Genomic DNA, 18157 nt, shown 5'->3' with positions numbered 1-18157 from the left:
CAGTTCCAATGGTTGTCACAGAGCTACTAAATATAACAAAAGCTGAAACACAGATCAGTCACACTGTAAAATAATGATCACAAATTAATTTAAATTACGAACATTGTCAATATTTTAGCTGTATAACTATGGAATAAAAGATTTCCGTGGGTTAACCACATACATTTAAAGTAATTTTCATTTGTGGCCATTATTTTAAAGACCAACATTCATACTTAATGTAATGAGGTGTCTACTTTTATTTACATCAGTTACTTGAATGTTAAGCTTTGTGTTTGTTTTTGTTTTTTCAAGATTACCAATACAATGAAGTTACAGATATTTGCACTTACAATGAAGTACAATAGTGCAAAACTCAGTACAAGTAAAGTCTAGTCGCACTTCTGTCTCGTCATCCACAAAATACAAACTATTCTTTTGGTATATTTATGCATGTGGCAGGTGTGTCGGCATCAACACCAGCACACTCTGTGGCCCATGGCAGTACAATCTTGTTGCCCATTATCTTCTATACACACACACACACACACACACGCACGCAGAGTGGCTTGATTTCCACAAAATAACATGGTGCAAATTTATGAATAGATCCCAACAAAACTACAGTAATAGTGATAAATGACAAGAAATGTTCCAGTATAGACTTTGAACACTGCAAGATAAAATTGTATCTTACAATTTATAGTTTCTGGCAAAGTGTGGATCTCTTCGAATAAAGCTCAAGAAATGAGTTAATCAAACTGGATCATCTTAAAATAGTACATATCTCCACAGTCAAGAAAACATTTAAAAACTGTTATCTGTTTACATGTAACATTGCTTCTTGTGTACTTTTGCCAAAAGCAACTCACTCAAACACATTTTTAACATAATACAAACACTCCACAATAAGTACACAAATCAATAAAATGCACTTAATTAAAAAAATAAATAAATAATAAATACTGAATGCCGCAAGAGTATGAGAGAGATCAAAATCAGCAGAGCAGTATAAAGATTGCAGTGGAAGTATAGCTCCTCTAATCTCCACAGCTATTATTCCTACTTTATCTGCCATATTCTTTGAGGTGCCATCATATGTTATGGAATTGAATAACAGTACACCAAAAAAAAGAGTAAAAAAAAATTAAGCTCTAATAGACAGCGATTTCAGTAAATGATTCATCATTTTTAAACTATGTAGTATTTAGTACTATTTTACTTTATTATATTTAATAGAAGTGTTACAGAACACCCTGAAAAGTTTATAAGACACACATTATGTTACCTTCGCTGTGTCCCGTGTTGTCTGTATAACTGCATCGTTATATTTTTAAACATATAGCTGACTCTTCAAATCTGTAATTATTATTATCTTATTTCTTAGCAGACGCCCTTATCCGGGGCGACTTACAATTGTTACAAGATATCACATTATTTTTACATACAATTACATTATTTTTTACACATTATTTTTTACATACAATTACCTATTTATACAGTTGGGTTTTTACTGGAGCAATCTAGGTAAATTACCTTGCTCAAGGGTACAGCAGCAGTGTCCCCCACCTGGGATTGAACCCACAACCCTTCGGTCAGGAGTCCAGAGCCCTAACCACTACGCCACATTGCTGCCCCAATCACAAATCAGGGTCAAAAATCAAGTGGGCAATACATTTCTCAACATTTATTCGGTAGCATTCACCAGGAGAAAAAAGATCTCTAAGGATCGCAGTGTATCCAGATCACACTCTCTCCTGCAATAATGCTGCTTTTCTGTTCCCACAATATGCCACTCATTTCAATCAGAGCACCAGCATTATTGCAGAAGGGAGCATGAACTGGATACACCGATATTTACAAGACTAATCCTCTTTCTCCTGATAAACATTCCTGAGTAAATTGAATTAAAAAAAAAATCTCTAGTTGATTTACCCATAATGTGTGAATAGAAAATATCAAACCTATTGGGAATATGTTTCTACTTTTTTTTTTTTTTTTATGTAAAAAATGCTGTGATCTGGACAACATGGGATACAGCAAGGTTAAAGCAAAGTGTTTACTGTAAACACTGCTGGGTGTTCTGTAACACTAAGATTAGATTAACACCGTGTAACAATTTTTTTTTTTTTTTGGTTCCTGGGTAGTAAGTGTTATTTCCTAATTGCTTATGCCTCAAAAGTATAGAAAATGGCTATTATTCCCCACAAACTTTGCTTTTGTGACCAGGACAGTGATATTTTGAAATTGACCTATTTTCCAGAACATTCCAGATAGATTCAGTGCTGAGTAAACTTGGACTGGTGGACCCCCGGAAGGTGCTGATGCCACCACTGCACATCAAATTGGGCCTTATGAAACAATTTGTCAGAGCTCTAGATAAGGAGTCGGCAGCCTTCAAGTACCTTCAAGACTTCTTCCCTAAGCTGTCTGAGGCAAAGGTCAAAGCCGGTGTCTTCGTCGGACCACAGTTAAAGAAGATCCTGGAGTGCAATGAATTCCCCGAGAAGCTCACTAGTAAGGAGAAAGCGGCTTGGAACAGCTTTGTCGCAGTGGTTCGGGGCTTCCTGGGCAATCACAAGGCCGAAAACTATGTGGAGCTGGTTGAGAGACTGGTGAAGAACTACGGCACAATGGGCTGTAGGATGTCCCTCAAAGTCCATATCCTTGATGCTCATCTTGATAAATTCAAGGAGAACATGGGAGCGTACTCGGAGGAGCAAGGCGAGCGCTTCCACCAGGATATACTGGACTTTGAATGCCGCTACCAAGGACAGTATAACGAGAACATGATGGGAGACTACATTTGGGGGCTGATTCGTGAAAGTGATTTACAGTATAATCGTAAATCTCGAAAAACTACTCACTTCTAAATCTTCTGTAGTCATTTTTGTATTACTTTAGTATAAATACATTAATTAATTTGGATTCATATGTTGTTTTTTTCTGACTTTATGTGAACGAAAAGACACAAATTCGCCCGTTTTCTCATTGGAAATAGGTAAATTTCAAAATATCACTGTCTGGTCACAAAAGCAAAGTTTGTGGGGAATAATAGCCATTTTCTATACTTTTGAGGCATAAGCAATTAGGAAATAACACTTACTACCCAGAAACAAAAATTGTGTTACATAGTGTAATCAATTTACAGTGTTAATCAATTAAAGCTCATTTCTGGTCTTAATCTTTAATCAACTTAAAACCATAAGTCATTTATTTACTTTTTAAGTACCTAAAAGACAGAACTGAACTTCCCTTGAAATCTATTTATAGAATCTCCTTTTAAAAGGTTCCATTAAAACCCTTGAAGCCTCTTCCTAGGTCACTTAAATTGTCTATTTGATCTGAGTCATTTCGGTAAGGAAGGGGGTTTTAGACGTCCCGGCACACACCTGGTCGGACCAGACCGAAGCCTCGTGCTGCAAGGGGTTGCGCCGGGGGAAGAAGGTGTGGTGCAGGTCATAGTTGAGCAGGCAGCTGAGAGATGCCATATATATATCGGCAAATCTGGAGAGACGGCGAGAGAAGTAGGTGGGGTTGTGGTACGTCCTAAAGAGGCTCCCAAACTGATTGTTAAAGATGTTCTTCGTCCTCAATCTGCGGTCAAGAAAAATAAGTTTGTTAAAATTGTACATAATATATTGGATTTGTCAAATTGCCCCCAGATGCACAATGTTTCCATTTCATTCAACCTGACCAGATGTGTAGGTCAACAGTTTACATTTCTATTGATTACTTCCAACAGCACTCACCTCATGACTTCTCTTTCCTGGATCCATTGCTTCAAAACCATTTGGGATTCTGCGTCTCTGTGCACCTTGAGAGCAGAAACACAATAACTAAGTTTCAACGTTAACGACAGAGGAGCTTAATTTTAAATGAAGGTGGCTGTCGCTGTTTGCCAATCCGGGATTCTTGTGAAACAATACTGCTTTATCCTGTCCACTACATACCAGAGTTACAGTGTCACAAAACAAATTATATTTTCCCCATTAAGGTGACAATATTTCTGTTATCCATAACACACTGCAAAGATCACTACTGCTCTTACCAAACTTCATACCATGAAGGTCTTTAAAAAAAAAAACTCAAGCTGGTTTGAACTAGTATTCTGCAATGCAGTGCAGCAAGTGTAGGGTTTCAGTATTTCTAAGTCACACTGACACATAGGGTACAGCAATTCCACCAGAGTGTATGTTCAAGCACAGAGCCGCTGTGCAATAGCAGCCTGGTATATCTTTCTAGAAAGTATAAACAGGACACACACATCCCTCCCTCCCAGACTGACCTGCATGCGCTCCAGCAGCCCGGTGAGTCCCTGCAGCCAGGTCATGAGGTGTACATACTCCTTTGTGTTCATGATCTTGATCTCTGACCTGAGCTCGGGAATAATGGCCCCGGTCCGCCAGCCATGTTTCAGAGTCAGGTCCTGATTAGCAAGGAGGGGGGAGGAGAGTGCAGTCAGATATCAGGGCACCTGTGTTACCCTGCTGTGAATCTGGGACTCAAAACTAGGACAGCAGTTTGAGTGCATTCAAAAATAAAAGCACTGGCACAACATAACTAATGCCAAACTTTCACAGTAGATTGAAAAACACTCCTCTGGAGATGTGGCCATAGAAGAGGGTCATAAAGATGTGCTGTATTTTAATTAGTTAATAGTCACAATCAAATCAGGTTTGCACTACTCACTGCTAGATCACTGTATATGTGATCTCCGAAATAAAGCACTTTGGAACCTCTCCAGCCTGTCAGCCTCAGGAACTCATACAGATTGCCCTGTAGGAAACACAAAGTCTCAGTAACAACCCTCCTGTTGATGTATGATAACGCGGCTCTTACCAGCTGTTATATAAAGCAGTAAGCACAGCCTGGTATTCTGTACTGTTAAGCATGTCATCACCTTCCGTTTAGCTCGCGATCCTTGACATGCATGTGATTGCACTGTAACAGCATATGGGCATCGCTAGAACATGTATTTTCCTACACCAGTAGATACTAAAGTAAAGTAGTTGGTTTTAAAATAAATGAGATACTCTTCCAATTAATTTGTAAATCAAGCCAAAAATAAAATTGCAGCAGGCACAAGGTTGAGAACTGATATCCTACCTGTTTGTAAATCTGTCCTTTTTCTAATCGATGAATCCTGTCCCACAGCAGCACCCCTTTATGATTTACTCTTCGAAACGGTCTGCAAAAGGAAAATTCCAACACTAGAAATCCAAAGGCCATCAACAAACATTAAAGACTGAGAACTATTTGTGCAATCTAAACACCACTCCCATTTAACTCCATTCAGGTGTTTTTCTTCAGAAGCCATGGACAAACACAGCAGAAAGAGGTCTATGTTTATAGGGGTTTAAGGACAACAGGATCTTCTGCTGCTAAATGATCATTAAAATGTTATATTAAACTTACAAGAATGCCCAGTACCTTTGTCAGTGTAATCAAAAGGTTATTATACAAACAGACTAGTAAACTGACTTGCGCTTGTCGTTGAAAAACCCAGGTTTGTCTGCCTGCACTATGACAACATCGAAAAGGTCTCTCCAGTCTTTTCCTACAATGTAGTTCATCCCTCGGTCACTGGAAAAACAATAGTGCAGAAATTAGTGGTAGACACCATGACAGTACAGAGCACTCAGAAGACAGAATAGGTGCAAACAAACAGAAAAGCTAGTAAAATAGCGTCTCACTTACACAAAATCAAAGGGGCTGTTCGTAATGAGAAACATCTTCTTCTTGTTTTCTGCTAGCTTCCTCAGCACAGCATGGGTCTGCTCACCATAGCAGATATACTTTTCTAGAGAAGGGAGAAGTTAGGTTATTCTACACCATGGCATAGGAGGTTAGCATTAAGAACCTAGGCATCATAAAACAGAAGAAGAAGAAGAAGAAGAAGAAGAAGAAGAAGAAGAAGAAGAAGAAATATACATATTATTTACACTAGATACAGACAAAAGGATGAATAAACCATTTACCAATATCTGCTTCCACAGCTCGATACATTATTCCCTTCACATGGACGTCCCCAATGGCCTCCTGATGGGTTTAAAAGATACAAATTCATTACAGGTATACTTAGATGCATTTGTCACATATATCAACAGTCTCTGCACCGGAACAAACAAAAAGATGAATTTTACAACACCAGGGAATCCTTGTGGACTGCATCAACCACTTATTTTCAGGGGTAATACCAGAACAACTAGATAGGTGGCTTATCCAGCAAGTAACAAAAAATTACATTACAGGGGAATGTATTAACACCATACCACAGTGGAGCTTTTGACGACTGGTTTTTGGGTTTGGAATTCAGCCAACTTAACCAAAATTCAGATCAATTGAATCTGAATTTTTAGAAGACACTCAAACCTGTAGTTCAGGTTGGACTGTTACCAGCTCACAGCTGTTCTGAAACCTGAGAAAGTCTCTACGTTTCTCATTTCAAGAGTGAAGAGGTTAGCAGTTAAGCAAAGGTCAGTTTTCCCTCAGGGCTGGTGTTTTGGTGTTTTGCTGCTTTGCCACTTTGAACAGCGAAATGGAAGTGTATAAGGGAGCTTGGACTCAAAAGATACAGAAGCCAAGTTGGAAACTGCTTACTTTCATTACATGACACATATAGCCCTAAAACAGTATCAAATATGAGTGTAAACAAGGCCTTTTTTGACCCCAGCTGGCATGAAAAAAAGTTAATTTCTAGAAAACTCTAAATTTGTCAATAGATAAAAACACTTATGTTATTCATTGAGGGCACAGTTCACAAAGCTTTTCTGTGTTAAAGTGTCTGTAAAATCCCTTATTGGTCTCATCCTTTTAAAAGCAAACCCTGTCCTGGAGAAATTACCATGCCAGTACAAGCTATTGGGAAATGCCCTGGGAAAAGGACCGAGATTTTAACTCCTATGTTTTGAAAGAGATAAAATGTCTATTATTTTACAAAACTACACCCAACAACTAAATAATATAACTCTCAAGGTGTTTGCATCTCATTTTGTAACATTTACATGATTTTTTCTTCTTTTAAAAAATAGGAGTTAATTAAAAATGGAGGAAACGCATTGACCTTAACATCTTTGTAGAGGTGAACAGGTTCATAGTCGATGTTGTGTTTCATGAAGTAATCGTTGACACAGGACAGCAGGGTCATTTCTGGTAAGGAGAAGATATCCATGAACTGTTTCATTGTGTGTCCATGGGAACTCTGTGTGAAAGGCAAATACAATGCACTTCAAATAAATATTAGCATTGAAAAAAGCTTGTCCTAAAGAACACAGTAGTTTTCATTCTTGATTAATTTGGTTCTAATCGGTCATTTTTCAATGGACAAACAAAATTAAAATGACTCTGGTACTGTATATCTCTGCCAAGTTATCTTCATTCCCTTGCAAATTTAAAGGTCATAATAAAGGCACTGAAACTAAGTGTTGATATAACTGCTTTCACAGTCACACAATCCGTGGGCGTCTTCCCCTCCCACTGACTACTTCAGCTGTTGCAGACTAACATCCTGCTTTTCCAGGTCTCTGTTTAGCATACCAAACCTTAAAAGTCAGCTGCTACTTAATCTTAATATACTGTCCATATGACCTGACAGACATAAATAATGTTTGCTCCAGTGTTTACATTAATGTTACAGGAGACAATAAGTACCCCACATACCACTTTATCAAAACTATGACCTATTTTTTTCCATTTGTGCAAATCACAGAAAAAATGCACACTCCAGAGTAAATGTATTTGCCCTACAGACTTAATTCTCAATGTTTTCGTTAAGTTGTAAAATACTACACTCACCATTACTAGGATTCATAACTCTCTGAACACTATATTACATTACTTAAATAATCAACGTATTAATTTTAAGGAATAATGCACAAGCCACTATACATAATAAACCTGCAATGAAACCACTCTCATGGTTGTCATCAGATGGTTTGTCTATTTGGTGTTTATAAAATGGCCCCTGAGATTCAACTGACTGTGATGTTGTCTAACAAAAGCACTGTTTGGAATATTGTCAAGCCAATCTGAGTGCTCTGCTCATCCAAGCCATTTTAGAGTTAGGATATACTGTAGCTCAGACGTAGCAGAGAGAGAAGAACCAAACACAAACTGTGTCATTCAAAAGGGCTTACCTTGCCATAAAAGTCACTCATTTGTTCCAAGGGTACATGTGAGCCTTCATACATAGCAATGACTTCTTTATCTGAAACTGGGTGCAGCCCCCTGGTAAAAAAACGAAATCATATCTGTGTTCCTATTTTTGCTTTTTTTTTTTTTTTTTTTCTGTGAACAATAAAACAAGAACAATAAAAAAAAACAAAAAAACACACACCTGTACATACCTGTATACAGTTCCCAACTGAATGTAATGAAAGGCATCAATCTTCATCAGTAAAGCCTAAGACAAACAGACAACACTCAAGTTGAGTATAATTGCTCATACATTATGATATTGGTCCTGGTGTCCCCAGTATTTATCAATAGTAAACATTACTCCAACCGCAGCATCTAGTACCACCACATTGATGAGCTTGGGAATAGGGTAGTTTAATTTTACTTTCGGAACATGGCTTATTTTGGGGCTATTTCATCATGGCAATACAGTAAAGGACAATAAACCTAAAACTGTGCCTTTTCCCAAAACCTATTAATTGTACAAAATATTTTATTTTGTCATCGGTTGCAATATTACACAATTCCGACCCTTCGGTTATTTTCTTTAGCCTTTCTCAAAGACATTATCCTCTCAGTGGTGTCTCACTGTTTATCTTTCCTTGTGTGTTGCTATGACATCTTGTAACAAGTTCTGTTTTCTATCATTTCCTTCTCTGCTCACCATGTTCTTTGAAGAATCTGACTCACTATTCCTTTTTTCTTCTCCTGTTCGCCTCCAAAGAAGAGTAATGCTGGAATACACCCTTTTTCTTTTTGGCATATTTGGCATATATGCATATATGCAGGCCGGCTTGTACACAATTCAGAACTGCATGGTCCTCCGATGCTCTAAATTCTGAATATGGTTGCACGGCAGGCTTGCAGAGTGAAAAAAAGCGGACGGCTGACGGAAACTCATTTCGAAAGGCGCGAGTGCTCGTCTTCATATCTCCCAAGTTAGTTAGGGGGTTGCAGCGGTGAGCCAGGTTGACTAATAATTGGACATTCCAAAAATTGGGGAGAATTGGAAAATGAATAAAAATAATTGTTAAAAAAAAAAAAAAAGAAAAACTGATATTAACATGGTAACAAATATTTCAGTCTGGAAGACCCTCTTTCTGAACCCATTGTTTAGGATAAGCCAGCACATCAGGAAAGATTTCCATGCACCCAAGACTGAATATAGATTTGGAACCCATAGAACAGTCACATGCCTAAAGTTTAATTACATTCTATTTTGCTTGAATGTTTTGAACTAAGAGAAAAGGCATGCTGGTTTATATTTATCTCTGCAGGCTATGCTAGCAGCTTAAAAATTAACTGGCTGTCCTTTGACAGGAGCTGTCTATAGCCGACTGTAAAATCTGCATTACAACTTGACAGTGTAACCATGTGAAAGGTCCCGATTTGTGGATACAATTAGAAAACAGTACAAGGGCAGGTTAGTCACTATATGGCACATCTTTAAGATTTGAAAATCATGCACTATTTAGCAGTAAAGTCCATAGACTATTTTGAAGAAACCGAAGACTTTGGAGGGATACTACTATACACTCACCTTTTGTACGTCATAATGAAGTCCCCGGATTGCAAAATCAGGGATATATTCATAAGCTCTAAGGCCTTCTGGGTACTAAAACAACAATAAGAAAAAACAAGTAACAGAAATAATCCAGTAATATAAGAGATTTCAAAGTAATCTTTACTGATTGTACTCTTGACATGGCTGTATGATCCATGTCAAGAGTACAATCAGTACTGTTAAACATATATTAAACAATAGAATGACCAATAGGTTTAGAAATAGATAATGTTGATATTTACAGTTGTTCAAATTAGCACTTTTCTTTAAGGTAATTTGCCCTGAATATTAGCCAAAAGGACAAATGTATTACCAATATAATGATATAGTATTTTAGGTTACCCTGTGCTCTTCAATAAGAATGTCTCGTGCTATGTTGAATATCAAGGTGTGGAGGCGGTTGGAGTAGAAAGCCAAGGTGTAGTCATAGTCGAAGCCGTAGATCTCAGTATCTTCAAGGCTCATTTCATTGTTTGCAAAGATGGCATCTGGATTCAGCAAATTGCATGTAACAGACGATACTACATCTGAAAAAAAGGAATGTTTAGCAGGATGCATAAATACAAAAAGACATATTTCATACCAAAGGATGACACAATCAGCCTTTATAAGCATGCATCATCACTCTGCACAAGAGGGTCATGGATTCAGCTTCCTTTTTATACATTCTCATGCTATCAATGAATGTACTGTAAATGTTGAGATGAAGAATGGTTGTCAGGTGCTTCTCTCTCCAGAACCCCATAAACTACTGATTTTTCTCAAAATTCCATGGGCCATTTTGAGAATAGAAATGAAAAGCAGGATTCCAACCCCAACTTTCCTGATGGAATTATTGACAATTTTATGTCAGTTGTTTTTTTGTTTTTTGGTCCAATTCTGCAGCACTCAGCAGGATTGTGGTTGGATCCTTTTCTTGACATGCATTTGATAATTATTCTAAGACTAACATAATTAGTACAGTTACTGCTTTTAATCCTTGTTAATTTTTAATAAATCCTCATTGTGCTCATCACAAATAATGAAAGGAGCTGCTAAACAAAGCAAAGGTCTCTCAACAACAGGTAGTGATGGATGTGGGCAGACCCATTCCAGGGCTCTGAGTCCCAGCTGGGCAACTGTGCAAAACAGGTGATGATAGGGAATACTGGGAAAATAACTACCCTGCCAATTGCAATAAAGTACAACCCTTGCCAGTGTAGTAGGCTATATGCCAGGTCCCATCCCTTTTTGGCACTTAACTCAATTGCTATACAGTATTTCTTATTTATAATCTAATAGGCTATTATTTGGATGAATTATTACAATGAAATCATACAGTATTGTAGCCAATACGTCAAGTTCAAGGTTATACATTAACGTGGTATGCCAGTTGTACAATTTTGATACTATTTCAACGCAACTTTAAAATTCTAAAAGCTTAATACACATTTTACTTCCTATGAAATGTACTTTTCAGAGCATGAGTGTATCCCGTCACTTTATTTCAAATGCATGGCTTTTTAAAATTGTACAGCATACAGGCTGGGTGCCTAGAATACAACTCACCTTCTGTCTGTTTTTTGGTCTCATTGTAAAGCGCCCAGAGCGAACTAGTCATATCCCGACCGCTGTGTGAACTGGTGCACAGCAGAGCAGTTCTGTGCTGGGGACTATGACAAATCGCCGGGATCTGTGCGACTCTCCCTGTAGCACCAAGCGCACCGAACCCCCGCCGCCACAATCGAGTTCTTTTCGGCCATGACAAAGATCGGCTGCCGCTATTCTCAATGCCTGTGCCGCTGTGCAAAGCATTACAGACGAGCAGTACTTTCTGTAAACTCTCCTTAGTTCTCAGTCTGCTTGGAAAGTACAACACCAAGGGCGACATGGCTCTAAATGTAGTGCCTTGAATAGGCACAAGAAGACAGCTGTATGTTTTTTTTAACCCCAGAAGCATCCGGTTACTGTATCTGCAGCATGCGTGGTTCCTCCTCGCTGGAAAAAAACACAAGACACGTTGCTGTAGGCAGGCACAGTAACACAGAGATATTTAACGTCACTTCCTAATTTTGAAACAGGTTCTTGGGCATCTTGATCGGCGCTGCACCATTGTAGTTATACAGTACAGTAAGTAATGCTTGTCGAAGTTCATGGTTTTCTATATGCAGAACCAGGAGACAGATGGTGTTTTTTGACCTTGTACATTGCATCTGCCTAAAATGTGGCACTGGCACTAAATATTATTAAAGAAAACCATGGTTTATTTAGATAGTATTTGCTGAACATATTGTTTTAATATTTCAGGGTTTATTAATTTTGTTTGCTTATTCACCATGCACACACTGATACATATAAAAAAAGAGGGGGACAAAACCCCCTGGGGCAGACTGTCCTAACACCAACATTCTATTGTGATAACTTTCTTTAAAAGAAAAATAAACAGTAATGTAAGAAAACTAGTAACAATTCCACATCTATATAAATTATACTGAATAATCACAAGCAATCACAAATTCCCAGCAGAATCTGTATTTTTGCAGGTTTGTGGTGTATCTATTAATATACAATTATTTTAACATTTCTGAAAGCGTTCTTGATGCAACTGTTATGAATGGTATATGTTACAGAGAAAAAATGGTGAAATGACTTCTGAAATGAATGTATAACAGAAAGCCACCGAGTAATATCAAGAGATATAAAGAATATAAAGTGATTAATCACTTAGCATGAGAACATAGAACACTGGCATGAGCTGCATATCAAAACCCATGTTACAGCAACAACTGACTGTAACACCTATCTGTTTGCCTGAAAGCTACTTCACAGCAGATTCCATTTGGGAGGACATGGTTTATGAAGAGTAGGGTACCTGCCTGGTAAATGGTACCAAGCCATTCGGTGGAGCACTTTGTGTCTGTCTGACACACCCAATGTAAGTGATGGCATAAAATCTCTGATGGTACTGTAGGGTCCTGATATGGAGGTCTGGCAAACAGTATGAGGCCTGTAGACTGAGCATTTTTGGGAGTGGCTTGCAGCTGATACGACACCCCTTCTTGATAACACAGGCCATCACTTTTGGCAGACACAATATCCCTTGATGATGTCTTGCGAAGACACAGAGATGTCTGTTTTGATCTTTACATTGTCACTCCCTAGTCCTTTCCCTACACTGACACTGCAGGGACTCTGGTTGGTAAAGTGGTTTTGAACAGAACTTTTCCTTGGAGATTCCTCTAGATAGGATTGAAGGTTGTCTGACACTTGGAGTCTGTTGCTGACGGTGCTGGTACAGAATCACAGCTGAATGGAGCTTTTGGGTCTCTGCTTCAGCTTCATGTTTGCCTGTGGTCGGGAGTTCAGTGGGGTGCTCCTTCCAGATTATTTTGCTCTTGTAACATGTTATTCTGCCTAGGAAGTGTTAAGTCAGGGGCTTCAGTCTCATTTTTCAAAATCCTGTGGGAAATAATTAATTTAAATAAAAATACCATGGAATAAACATATTTGTAGTCAATAAATACTAAGATAAAAGTAGCTCTTACCACAACATTTCTTTAGACAAACTGTGATTGGGACTGAGTAAGATGACCTAAAGCTCCACTGCTTCTTGTTTCTCCTGCAGACTGGAGTTACTCAGTAACAGTTTACCTGTTAAAATAAAAATTGAGATTCCAAAAATGTTTAATGGATCAGTATTAATGTACATCCAGGTGTCAAGTGACCTTTTCTTATCCTTCTAAGCAGATGTTCTATTAGGTTTTGTTTAACATTGTTTATGGTATGACTGCATAAAAAAAAAAAAACTTAAAAGTGATATAATGACAAAATGTATATTGGAGTAGAATAATAGGAGAAATATATGTATATGTATCAGAAACCCATTAGGTACTGTTCTTAGTTGTGTTGTACATTGTTTTATTTTGTTAAACAATAAACCAGGTGTATGCAACTACAGTACTTTGTATTTTTTTTTTACATCGACCAACCTATTTGTCCAAATGGTAATTCTTTTTTTATTTCCGTATACATACAGTATGTGGGCTTGATCACCTTACCTATTACCCAGTTATCTATAATCTCTCTTTATGCATACACGATTGATCTAGTAGACCATACAAATCAGTCAATGAAGGGAAGTTTTAGAACAGCATATACCTAATTTATAAAGAGTGCTGGCCAGGCTACACCCTAAAGGCTGTGCAACGTGTGGAGATAATGCCTGGAGCTTTGCTGCTTCTTTAACCTCCAGTACATGTCGATAAAGTTCTAGCACTCTTCTTCTGCTGGACCTGGAAATACTAGCAATGCAAAAAGTACAGAACATTAAAATATAGAGATTCTGTGCACTGTGCACAGGGCAACAGGGTGGAGTAGTGGTTAGGGTTCACTGCAGCTGTACCCCTGAGCAAGGTACTTTACCTAGATTGCTCCAGTAAAAACCCATCTGTATAAATGGGTAATTGTATGTAAAAATAATGTGTTAAAAAAAAAAAAAAAAATAGTATGTAAAAATAATGTGATATCTTGTAACAATTGTAAGTTGCCCTGGATAAGGGTGTCTGCTAAGAAATAAATAATAATGTAAAATTACTTGTACTTATTTATTTATTTTTTAATAGATAGATCACTGGTACTTGACTGTTCAATTAAATGTGTCAATTGGTATTGCATATATGCCAGCCTAAAAGCCAAAAAATTTATATTTCATACGTTCATTGCATTTTTTCATTATGTTTTTTGATACAAAGTATAGTTATATAAATATAACTTGATATTAGGGGGTAAAGGACAAGGTTGGAGAGCAAAAGGTGAGTACTGCTACTGGTTTGATCTGATCTTGTTTATGTTTATATATTTTGCTCTCAAAGGGTATGTCCCTGGTTTAATTAATAATAATTAATGAATGAATGAACAGTGGAAAGCAAAATCATTTGTGTTCAAGTTACTGCCTTTACCCAGTCTCAGTCTGCATTACAGAGGAGGTGTGCCAGGTACTCTTCTACTTCAGCCACTAGGGGGTGCCTTGGACCATACCAACACTTTCTTAGAACCAGAGCTTCCTGAAAACAGATTCCTGCATCAGAAAAATCTCCACAAGAAAACCTACAGGGAATTAATACAATATTTAGAAAAATATTGTCACTGTCAGTAAAACACTGACCAACACTTTGAGCATTACTGATGTCAAAATATTTTTAAATACTTTATCGCAAGACGAGCATATTTAAGTTTAAAAACTTGTAGATCAAAATATCTTTAAAAGCATTCTGATATCACAATGTGATAATTGTATAATAATAACTTGGGAGACTCTCTAGATTAGTAAGGCACCTTTAATTTTAGACTGTAATTTAATTTTCCAGTAGCATGACTCTATTGAGAATAAAATGTCTAGAACATAAGAAAGAAAATAAGAAAGTTTACAAACGAGAGGAGGCCATTCAGCCCATCTTGCTCGTTTGGTTGTTAGTAGCTTATTGATCCCAGAATCTCATCAAGCAGCTTCTTGATCCCAGAATCTGATCAAGCAGCTTCTTGAAGGATCCCAGGGTGTCAGCTTCAACAACATTACTGGGGAGTTGGTTCCAGACCCTCACAATTCTCTGTGTAAAAAAGTGCCTCCTATTTTCTGTTCTGAATGCCCCTTTATCTAATCTCCATTTGTGACCCCTGGTCCTTGTTTCTTTTTTCAGGTCAAAAAATGTTTAGGTTTCTCCTCTAATTAGTACTTTCTGTTTTCTACATGTTACCCACTCCCTAATCCATGAGCATGCATTTCCTTGAATCCCTACTGTGTTCAGTTTGAGAATTTATCTTTTATGCAGGACTTTGTCAAAAGCTTTCTGGAAATCTAAATAGACCATGTCGTATGCTTTGCAATTATCCATTGTCAATGTTGCATCCTCAAAAAAGTCAAGCAGGTTAGTTAGACACGATCTCCCTTTCCTAAAACCATGCTGACTGTCTCCCAGGTTACTGTTACCATATAGGTAATTTTCCATTTTAGATCTTATTATAGTTTCCATAAGTTTACATATAATAGAAGTCAGGCTTATTGGTCTGTAGTTACCTGGTTCGGGTTTGTCTCCCTTTTTGTGGATCGGTATTACGTTTGCAATTTTCCAATCTGTTGGTACAACCCGTGTCAAGAGACTGTTGCATGATCTTGGTTAGCGGTTTGTAAATAACTTCTTTCATTTCTTGGAGTACAATTGGGAGGATCTCATCTGGCCCAGGGGATTTGTTTATTTTAAGAGCTCCTAGTCCCTTTAACACTTCTGCCTCTGTTATGCTAAAGTTATTTAAAACTGGATAGGAACAGGTCGACATGTGGGGCATGTTGTCCATGTCCTCCTTTGTAAAAGCCTGTGAAAAGTAATTATTTAATATATTTGCAATTTTTCTTTCTTCGTCTATGATTTTGCCAGTGTATAGTAAAAATGTTTGCTTATAAGAGCAAATTCCATTAAGAGCACGTAGTAAGTATGATAAATGGAGAAGAACGATTAAAAATAAGAGCAATTACTGTACAAAAACCGTGAATACAGATACCTTTAAGAGTAAAATCAAGTACAAAATACAGAAAATAGTTATAATTAAGAGCAGTAGTAGAATACAGCAAAATATGGAGCAGTTCAGTGTAAGTATAAGATGATGCAAGTACTGTATATAGTACCAGGAAGAAATAGACCAAGTTTGGAGTCCTTTGTTATTGATATGTCCCTTATAAAAGTTTACCATAGTAAATTTGCACAATAATTTAGCAGTTTTCCTATGGTTGTTTTTTTAACCTCTCTAGATTTCACATTGATTGCCTATGCTTTACCATAATTTCACTGTGCTTTATTAAACTTCAATAAGCTTCTACAATGGGAAACCTTTATAAGTGACGCCTTTTAGTGTGTATCGGATGTGCAGAGGACGTGTAAATACTGGTGCATGTCAGTAGGTTTACAGAAGAGGTCAGTCTCAATTGAACCTTCTTCTAGTTTTACTATGGAATCTAAAAATTCTATTTCTTTTCTTGTCCATCGAAGGTCCACCTTAATATTACGGTGTATTTCATTTAGACAGTTACTTTGTAAAGTAGAAAACCTTGAGAACAAAAAACTACAACATTTGCACAACAAAAAGTTAATGAAATTACACAAATTAATAGGTCAACCAGGATTAGAAAATAGAATAGGTCTAGAAAAAATTTAAAATCAAAACAAATCAGAGAATAAGGAAAACACTGCTGAAACACTTTCGATTAGATTGCTTGAGCAATGTGAGTATAATAGTTTTGACAGCTACAACATAGCTCAAATCGAGAAGGATGGGAACTGTTTCTTTAGATGTTTAGGTGTGGTTTTATATGGTTCACAAAATGACCATCGAACAATTAGACAAAATGTAATAGAACTAATGGAAAGCAAAATAAAACGATATGAATTGTACATTGACTCAGTGACCTATACTGCAAAAATGAAATTAAGTGATGGAAGTATAGATTCTTGGGCAGCTGTAGACCTCCTAAATAGGCCCATACATGTATACATAGATTTAAAGAACAAGGATTGTTTTAAATACTAAGGCACAATAGAAACTATTAAAAATAAGAACGATCTAATTAATCTTTTATACAACAATAACCATTTCTCCGTTATTGTATTTAAAGACAATGAAACCGGAAGAAAATCTGAATACTGTGGCATAATTAAGAAAGATAATCAAAAGAAATCTAAAACAGTAAAAAAAAAAAAAAAACAGTTTAAAGTAAATAATAAAATGCAAAATAGAGAATTAAAGATGAATAAGACAGAGAATTCAAAACAGAAAGACCCAAAAATGGAAATGGTACCAAATACACTAAAAATAAAACAGAAGACATATTATTTAATTTATCAAGTAAAACTTTAACCACATCCCAAAAAGCAGTATTGAGTAAAGGACTTAAATTTATACTGACTAAAAAATACATTGATAAAGATAAACTGGCCACTGAATTAAAGGAGGGGGAGAGACGTATGAGATTAGCAGAATATTTTTTCAATTAAAATATCTCAGATTCAGAGGGTAATTATGAGCATGGGATTAAGGTTAATAGTACAAGCAATTGGACTCCTCCGGATGGAAGAGATAAATGGTTAGATACAGTGCCTTGCGAAAGTATTCGGCCCCCTTGAACTTTGCGACCTTTTGCCACATTTCAGGCTTCAAACATAAAGATATGAAACTGTAATTTTTTGTGAAGAATCAACAACAAGTGGGACACAATCATGAAGTGGAACGAAATTTATTGGATGTTTCAAACTTTTTTAACAAATAAAAAACTGAAAAATTGGGCGTGCAAAATTATTCAGCCCCCTTAAGTTAATACTTTGTAGCGCCACCTTTTGCTGCGATTACAGCTGTAAGTCGCTTGGGGTATGTCTCTATCAGTTTTGCACATCGAGAGACTGAAATTTTTGC

The 18157-nt window shown here is 37.0% G+C and overlaps 1 protein-coding gene across 1 annotated transcript; it reads right to left on the bottom strand.

Moving 5' to 3' along the window:
- Positions 1 to 514: 514 nt before the first annotated feature.
- LOC117419659 (5'-nucleotidase domain-containing protein 3-like) lies at positions 515 to 11714 on the bottom strand. Its single transcript, XM_034032642.3, has 14 exons — positions 11270 to 11714; positions 10064 to 10248; positions 9698 to 9772; positions 8328 to 8383; positions 8118 to 8208; positions 7046 to 7183; positions 5961 to 6021; positions 5680 to 5782; positions 5464 to 5565; positions 5089 to 5170; positions 4672 to 4758; positions 4268 to 4408; positions 3732 to 3796; positions 515 to 3576 (listed from the first exon to the last, which is right to left on the bottom strand). The coding sequence occupies exons 1-14, from the start codon at positions 11658 to 11660 to the stop codon at positions 3315 to 3317; spliced, it is 1839 nt and encodes a 612-aa protein (XP_033888533.2). The 5' UTR covers positions 11661 to 11714; the 3' UTR covers positions 515 to 3314.
- Between the last annotated feature and the right edge of the window lie 6443 nt (positions 11715 to 18157).

This window comes from Acipenser ruthenus, chromosome 14 (assembly GCF_902713425.1).
Source record: "Acipenser ruthenus chromosome 14, fAciRut3.2 maternal haplotype, whole genome shotgun sequence".
Taxonomy (NCBI): domain Eukaryota; kingdom Metazoa; phylum Chordata; class Actinopteri; order Acipenseriformes; family Acipenseridae; genus Acipenser; species Acipenser ruthenus.
The sequence above is the reverse complement of the archived record's forward strand: the minus strand, read 5'-3'. Positions and strand labels throughout refer to the sequence as shown.

Bases quoted from the DNA above. Each gene is read 5' to 3' on its own strand.
- LOC117419659 (XM_034032642.3), bottom strand. From the start codon at position 11,660: ATGCTTCTGGGGTTAAAAAAAACATACAGCTGTCTTCTTGTGCCTATT. The intron at 8,209-8,327 runs GTATGTACAGGT...TTTTTTTACCAG, and splicing joins CAGTTGGGAACTGTATACAG to GGGGCTGCACCCAGTTTCAG. The intron at 5,783-5,960 runs GTAAATGGTTTA...TCCCTTCTCTAG, and splicing joins AGCTGTGGAAGCAGATATTG to AAAAGTATATCTGCTATGGT.